Consider the following 8,406-nt stretch of genomic DNA (forward strand, 5'->3'; position numbering starts at 1 on the left):
TATAATAATAATAATAATAATTTGGCCTGCTTCATGTCCCCGTCTATGACCTCAGATTATTCAAATACAAATCATAAACTAGCTTTAAATAAATCCTATTATTATTTGCGTATAATTTGAATGTATTGCTGATAATCTCCAACATGATGACACGCTGAAGGTGTATGCAAATCAGGAACGGGCAATAAAGGGAAGTGGCTGCTTGTTCATGCTGCCATCTTGTGGCCAACACTTGTTATTGCACCACAGGACTCGTCGGATGTAATGTGCTTTCTCCACCAGCAGATGTCGCATTTTCACACTATATACTTCTTCTATGCAGCGTTACACCGTTATCTACATACAAGCTGTGTGCAGCTACTTGTTTCACTTCGTGCAGTGCATTGTGGGACCACAGTGTTACTACACTAAGCACAGTTAAGTGTTTCTTAGTATGTGGACTGGTTTCTTTGAGTGTACTGGACTTTATTTTTCACTTTTCTAGTGTGCATGCACTCCTCACTGACAACCTGCCAATTAACGAGCAGTATGCAATTGTGAATGATGCGTTTAAGGGCTGTGTCAGGTGCTGTAAATCTAAATACCACACAGAGTGAAGAGGTGGCACGACCTTTAAGTTGATGGGACAAACAGGTTTATTTTTAGTCTTCAACGCTACAATCCTTCTATTAATAACCTAAGGGCACATGGACCACCTACTTGGGTTAAAGATAACTTGACAGTTCCACCTTAATGTTAAGAAATACAATAAAAGACATGTAGCTAACAAACTGAAATGTGAAGGTATTGAATTCTGAGATTGTGAGAAAAAAAACAAGTTTTTTTTCTCTCCGGGGTTGCACTGTATTGTTTTATTTACAAGAAAATACATCTTCATCTTTCAACATAAAGTGACCTTAGCACGTGATTTCCGAACAGATGACCTTTATACCGATGTACCTCTCTTGGTTCTAAAGTTTAAGAATACAGATTCCTACACATGCACAACAAGATCATAATAAAGGAAGTCGGGGGGCGACTGATCCGGGAATTAAAAATCTAAAATAGTTAGATGTACGCGGGAGGAGTTGCACGACCTTGACGGCGCACCATTCGTTGTCCTCGTGACCTTGAGACAAAAACGCGTGGATACATTCGATCTCGTACTTACAAAAGAGAAAACCTTCAGTATCAAAGTTTTGTCAGTGAGGACGTCAGTTCTAAATGGTTTACGAATGAAAGAAATAATGAGGTGCCATGTTAAAAGAGGTGTATTGTACCTGCGATGTCTATTTTTGGCCACTTGGGGGCAGCGGAAATACGCTAGCATAAACGTATTGCAAACTTGTCAGCAGACAAAGATAATGGACACATCCAGCAGACGGAGAGCAACATCACGTTCATGTTGGAATGGTTTAAATCCCAACTTTACTCTCTTTTTAACCCCTTTTAGGCAAATATCTGCCTATTTGGCTACCAGCTAAACGTGCTAGAGAACATGTGGCGTAAAAAGGATCCTCATATACAACTCGAACCCAAAGAAAATCCATAAAAACAGCACTATTTTGACAGAAAACAAAGGATAGGAAATAGGGAAATGGCACCTCGTGATTTATTTCCTGGCCTTTCAAGGCGAACTAGTATTTTGGACTCTTTTATGGTCTGCTCTGGAGCTGACCTCGTGTCCCAGCGTCACCAGCCAGACTCTTGTGTCATTCAGCGGCTCGGCTGGCCTCCTGTCAACAGAGTCGGACTGCCGGCGCACAGAGACGACTCATTACAGGTCGCCCCCCCCTTATATAACAAGACCCTCAGAGAGCATTCAATTATCCCTTTAGATATCAAAAGGGATTTACATTTCTATCTTTAATTAGTTCTTCTCTAGGGGTGAATCTACATCCTTCTGAAACCTAGCAGCGACAGGGCTGCATCCAAAAAAAGTCCTTCCTTTTCCTGAACTGTACACTAAAAGCCAAAAGGGGAGGTTGCAAAGGGTTGAAGATGCTGGATGCAGCCCCGGCTCAGTCCTACAGAAGGCCTGAGGGGAGTTCTACACTCAACTATTTACATTAGGATCAAACCAGAAGTGCATTTTACATCAAATCCAGCATTCATTCACGGATTCCTCTGCAGTACGATGACCAGCCGGTTCGAGGTGAAGCAGTGCGCTCGCCTGTGTTCTGACGATGATGTCACCGATCTTGATTTTGTACCGTGACACGGGGGGTCGAGTCCCGTGTGGTGCAGTCTGAGAGTTCATATTTGCTTCTAAAGTGCTTCTACACATTTAATCGGCTGTTTTTTAGTACGATGAGGGGAATGTTTCTGGGTGACTTTTGTAAGTTTCAGGCCCAAATTAATGAATGAAACCTCAAAAATATAACTCTACGTGTTTCAATAAACAAAAACAATCCTCTTTGCTTTCCCTCGGACTCGCCATGCGGGACACAGGAAGCCAGCACACAGGTGTGAACCACAGAAAAAGGAACAAAACGGTAAAAAGCAGCCACGACCACAGATCAGAACCGCCGCACTTTTCACGTTTTTTTACAACAATCATGTAACAAATCACACATTTCACAGTATCACAACTTCAGATAAGTTGCTGGTAAAACTTAAAATGAAATGATGATGATAAAAGTTAAATGAGGAAAAAAAAATCATTCCTGTGTGCAGCCGAGACCGCTAACTAAACCACTAATGTATATTAGCCCTATTATGGAATACGCTAATTAGGTACAACCCAATAAGGCCTCATATATTTCAACATAATAACATGCGGCGTGTTATCAAAAAAAAAAAATAAGTGCATGTAAACACACTGCATGATATTAAAAGATAATAAACAGAGACTTCCTTTCCATCATCACATTTACAGGAAGCGTCCTTTAAGTTGATTAGCGTGACGCACGATGATTCTCAGAGCGTCCCAGCATGCAACTGGCAACGCAGCCGAGCGTGTTTTGTGTCAACACGGAGCTCAGACAGCTGGGTGTGTGACAGTGACATGGTGAGTCTACCTGTCCGTCCGCTGTAGCGTTTGATTCTCTTTCAGATGGGGGATGGGGGGGAGGGGTGGGCTCTTTATCTGATTGTGTTTGCTCAATAACCCAGAAATGGTTCTGGAGTCAGACCTGCGTCACTAATCGCTCTAATAATAGAGCCGAGCTGCTGTCTGAGCCTGGATCTGTGGTTCTGTGGTCCTCACAAGGGCTGAGGTCTGAGGAGAAGGGATTGTACTGCGGCTTGAGACGCACACGGACAAAATCAAACAAAAGGCAAAGTGTGACATCTTTGAAAAATAGTCTCTGTTGACCTCTCGGGATCTAAGAGGTCACGTTAAGTTCAGTTAACTTCTGCTAAAATCATGACAAAAAATGTGGATCCTGCACCGCCCAGCAGGCCGGGCGTGAAAATACTGCTTCGGACACCATTTAAAAGGTTTCTATGATAAAAAACAAAAAACGCAGCTATCACCTTATTTCACAGTGAGCTACCACGACGAACAGAAACGCTAATAAAAAGCAGAGTAAAGTGCTATGAAACGAAAACAAATTACCGCCGTTAATTTGGATTTAAATGAACTTGAAAAGGTGACGCTATTTTATTTAATTTAAAAGCTACAGCTTGGGTATGCAGTCGGTGTGCGTGAGGAGAGGGAGTAATACTTCGGGTTGGAGTAGGGAGAAGGAGACGAACAGAAGGGGGGAGGAGAGAGAGGAGAGCTGAAAGATTTCACAGGAGAGGCTCGGAGCAAACGAGGGAAAAACAAGTCTAAACCTTAACTCAGCCTTTAAATAACACTAAAAAACCTACAGATTCCTTATTCTTTCATTGCCTCTTTGTCTCTCCCACTCTGTTTCCCCTTCTGGGGCCTCTCCTCCCCCTTCCCCTCCCCCTCCCCCTCCCCCTCACTCCTCAGCTGTTCTGAGGACAGAGTCGTCTCCCAGGATCTTGCAGAGCTCGTTGAGGCGATGCTGCATCTCGGGAATGCCGGCCAGCTGACTCTCCAGCCGCTGCTTCTCCTCGGTGAGGGAGAGGCGCGTCGCCGTGTCCAGCTGCTCGAAGCGCCAGCCGCCCTCGCCGTCGAACTGGAGCAGGTGGGTGTGGTACTTCCTGGAGGCGAGGGGAGGGAGGGGTTAACTCGGCACTCTCGCGTCTCCTTATTTGGCATGTGAGAGGAGGAGGGGGGGGGGGGGTCTTACCACAGCGAGGGTCTGTGTGTGATGGAAAGCAGAGAGATGCCGGCGTCCTTCGCCGCCTGGAAAATCTTCCCCTCCACGTCGATGCTCACGGCGCTGGTGCACTCGTCCAGCAGTGCATATTTGGGCCTGATGTAAACAGGTGGATGTTGAATGAAGAAGAATGTGACATTTTGACCCGATGATGGCGCTAGATGACACGTTAGGGAACCGTTATTCAGCTTCCTGACCCAATTAAAACGTAGGCTTATTATCGCCCATGAATATTATAATATGTTGCATTACGATGATGAAAAAACGGGAACCAATCAGAAGAAGTTTCAACTAAACTCTCCACTTCCTGCATTCTGTAATGGATGGTGTAACTGCAACTCTTGCATGTGAAGGAAACACATAATTGCAAAATGCATTGGCATCCCTGGAGCCTTGCCGCTAAAAAAAGAAAAGAAAAGAAAGGCTTCTTCTTCGTGCCAGTCGGCGTGTCGCACGTCTACGATGATGAACAAGTTTCTGCTTACTTGTGGTAGAACATGCGAGCCATGCCCATCCTCTGCTTCTCGCCTCCCGACAGCACGTCCTTCCAGTCCAGCTCGGCGTCCCAGCCTGGACCAAGAGAGGAGACATCAGGATTTTAGAGCATCAAGAGTCACGAAACAGAAACAGAGTCTAAGAAAGTGCATCCATCAATTTTGTGATATTTGCGATTCTGGAATATTTTAGGCCTAAACGTAAAAAAAAAAATTGTTTCGAAATGTATTTGGAGCAATGTGATGAATGATACAATGTAACCAGACAGGTTTGAGTTACTAAGGAGGGGAACAGCAGAACAGGTGTGATAATGTTTGTTTTATAAAGGTCGAACCAGTCGGGATGCACCGACTTACAGTCAGGCAGCTTCCTTTAAAGACAAGAACATTTGTATTCTTATTCTTCTTGTTATATTGGACGCGTGCCAAATATCCACGACCGCCGTATGCCGTGAGTTCAGCTGCATGCACGATCAAAACCTTTCCCAACATTTGCACAGTGCAGCCATTCATACATTAAAGCCGTCTTGCAGCGCTGGGGTTTTGCGCGGTAGCCGGCTGACAACAATAGGCCTGTTTGTTTTGTAATAAGAGCAGAGTGGCTGCCAATTAGCCGGTGACTCAAGTTTAGGTCATTCAAGTAATACCCGAGTGTTAAGCAGCGAGGATTGTGGCTGGCACACATACGTGGAAGTGAGACCTGTTGGATCTACAAAGAGCTGCAAACCTGCCCTGCACACAAATGGCTTTTTTTTTTTTTTTTTGCAACAATTTGAAAGTCAAACTTTGGAACCCAGAGGACAAAATACTGTCATGTACTCAATCTAGTTACTTTGTCTGATCTTTTTTGTGTGTATGATTATTGTATAATGATGGTTATTTGTTTTTTTTTGGCAGAAAATTGTTAATTTTGATGGTTATTCCTTCTATGGTGGCTCATTTTTTAATCTGTTTCGTCCAGTTGGGGTTCTTGGTATCCCTTGTGAGTGTTTTCTCCTACTTCCTCCACATCCTAGTCTTACCTCCCTCCCTGGTGACAATGTGGTAGAGGTTGACGATGTCCAAGATGGCCTCCAGGTCCTTGTCGCTGAGGCCTCTGGCTGCCATGTCCTCCACGGAGTCTGGGTAGATCACCTGGTCCCGCAGGGAGCCCATGGACATGTACGGCCTGGAGAGTCACACACACATATTATCCACGGTTTCTTTGTTGACACCTCATTTCCTTAAGCGCTCCAGATGGCTGACAAAGCCGACGTACAAAAGAGCACATCCTTTAAGAGAGAAAGAAGCCCATTAAGCTTCTGTTGGATCTATTGTCCGTGGTGATGGATTCTCTCAGAGCAACCAGGTGGCCGTCTCCTCCGACGCATTAAATATTCACCGCTCTGCTGAGTCTGCGGCTCCAAGATTACAGTTCATGGTTTGTCTTTGATTGGTTGAGTTCTGAGGATTCATCGTCATCTCACCCGTTAGAAGTCGGGAGCATTGACACCGTTTTTCATGTTTTTTATGGCTGGAATTATTTCCACCAGCGATCCCTCAGCAGTCTCTTTTTTTAAACTTTTCTTTTTTAAGGTGTAAGGTATAAAATGCCCACGTTGACATTTGACCAGTTCAAAACCAGAAAGGACACTAAATAAGAGATTGGGAGCCTCCACACGGCTCTCAACATAGCAGCGGCTGAGCCGGCGGCTTGCAGCTAACAGTGCTAACAAACGCAAACAGTGCAAACTATGGTCAAAGTGATCGTATAAATAAAAGAAACAAAAGCAAAAAATCCCAATTGAAAAGCTGAAGGAAGAAAATGATTCTAGAAGATTCATTGATTATCAATACGGGTGCCTATCACCTGAAATATCAGGGACTTTCTTATTCCTAAAACATCAGGAGTGAGAATTTGTATAATTCTAGACAATTGAATCAAACAACAGAGAACTATCGTAGACACGTGGCTGAGGAAGGTATAACAAAGAAACGACGGGGGATGAAAGTACTTGAAGCCTCGTCTGGGTGGTAAATATTTCACTGTGGCCAAGAGCTCTGGTTCCTCTTTGTCAGCCACACACACACACACACACACACAGGTCTGGTTACCATGGATTAGATTACTGGTAAGGCTTACCGGTCCGATGTTTTGTTGCGGTGTATTGTCACAAGTGTGAAAGCGTGCGTCTTTGTCTGCCTACCTCTGGGGAATGTAGAACATGTGTTGGGGCGAGGGTTTGTGCAGGCGGCCGCCGTAGACGGGCCACAAGCCGCTGAGGATCCTGAACAGCGAGCTCTTCCCGCAGCCGTTGGGCCCCGTGATCAACAGGTGCATGCCCTCCTCCACCTGCAACGGAGAGGGGAGGTGGATCAATTCTCCTTGAGATGAGTCAAACCCTCAAACAACATCAAGATGCTTGGAGCCATCCTGAATGCCTCTCGTGTTCCTGCGGTATTTATATATAATCTTTAACGTGTGTGCATAAGTGCAGCGTCAGCAGATTTCCACCGGCTCAATGCCAGCAGGCGTATTGACCTCAGATCAGCGTTCACAACCAGACCGGTGTGCAGACTAAGGGCTAAATCAATCAACCGGGTACAGTTTGAAGACCAGGACAGTGACTCTTTTGTCTGCATGGATCTGTAGTTTTAAGCAGGATGGTATCCTCCCAGCCAATAGTCTGAGGGGAGCAACGTGTCATGATCACCCAAAGGATGTTTTCTGTTACCTAATGAGCCCTCAGAGGATTCTTCCTAAATGTAAATTATCTCCACCCTCGGTGGAGTTCAGAGAACATCTGAAACAGGGGCGCCCGCAAACACATCATTAATGGTGTGAAGTAGAGTTTGGTGCTGGAGTAAAGCTCGTTTTTATTTTTATGAGGAAAGAGTTCAGCAACAAAGAGCCAGACGACGGGAAGCAAAATACCGACGACTGAAGAAAAGAGAGTGTTGCCGTCTCACCTTGACGTTCAGGCAGGACACGACCACGTCCCCGTTGGGCGTGATGATCGGGACGCTCTCGCACACGATGCCTTTGTCCACGTCTATCACCTCACCTGGAGAGAGAGCACAAACGAGGGGTTACATCCATAAGCATGGATACGGATGGGACAAAACCTACATGGCAGGAATGATGGGGTTAAAACCCCCTCGCTGCCGCTTCACTTATCTCTCAGATTAACCGTTCTCTCTATGATTCCAACCTTTGACCTTGATACTGCTGACCGTGATCGAAGAATTTAAACTGTTACCCCAGATAAGGCTTTGGCCAAACGCATCAACGTTCTGAAAAGTGCCGTTTGCTGTCGTGACTATTTGTGCTATTTAAGTGCAAACACTGCAATGTGACCAACCGACCAAATCCACCAGCGTGGCCCTTTGCTCCAGGCAGCAGAAGTGGTGAGTGTTTGCCCAACATAGCAACAGTAACCAAGTGAATGCAGTGACTACCTGTTTCTCCCTTTCAGTGGATTTGAATACGGAAAAAAAGAGGCGGGGGTGCGCGTACGGAGGATCGGGCCTACCCTTTATCTCCAGCGGTCCGTCGATGTGCATCTCGGGCTTGCTCTTCTTCTCCGCCCCCGCGGCGGTCGACACGGAGGAGCGCTTGTAGACGCCCCTCTGGACGTCCTCGAACACCTCGAACATGTTGTGGACCCGCGCCGTGTAGCCCGCCAACTCCGTGACCTGTCACAACAAACACGGGAGGG

General features: G+C 45.7%; 1 protein-coding gene across 1 annotated transcript in view; it reads right to left on the reverse strand.

Moving 5' to 3' along the window:
• Window positions 1–3,581: 3,581 nt before the first annotated feature.
• The window catches only part of abcd2 (ATP-binding cassette, sub-family D (ALD), member 2), a 10,566-nt gene continuing 5,741 nt past the window's right edge, over window positions 3,582–8,406 (reverse strand). The window contains exons 4-10 of the mRNA XM_084038801.1: window positions 8,221–8,383; window positions 7,658–7,752; window positions 6,895–7,040; window positions 5,731–5,876; window positions 4,700–4,784; window positions 4,185–4,310; window positions 3,582–4,095 (exon numbers count right to left, since the gene is read on the reverse strand). Coding sequence (XP_083894927.1) covers window positions 3,891–4,095; window positions 4,185–4,310; window positions 4,700–4,784; window positions 5,731–5,876; window positions 6,895–7,040; window positions 7,658–7,752; window positions 8,221–8,383 — 966 coding nt within the window. The 3' untranslated portion in view covers window positions 3,582–3,890. The remainder of the gene's footprint in view (window positions 4,096–4,184; window positions 4,311–4,699; window positions 4,785–5,730; window positions 5,877–6,894; window positions 7,041–7,657; window positions 7,753–8,220; window positions 8,384–8,406) is intronic.

This window comes from Eutrigla gurnardus, assembly GCF_963514095.1.
Source record: "Eutrigla gurnardus genome assembly, chromosome: 21".
Taxonomy (NCBI): domain Eukaryota; kingdom Metazoa; phylum Chordata; class Actinopteri; order Perciformes; family Triglidae; genus Eutrigla; species Eutrigla gurnardus.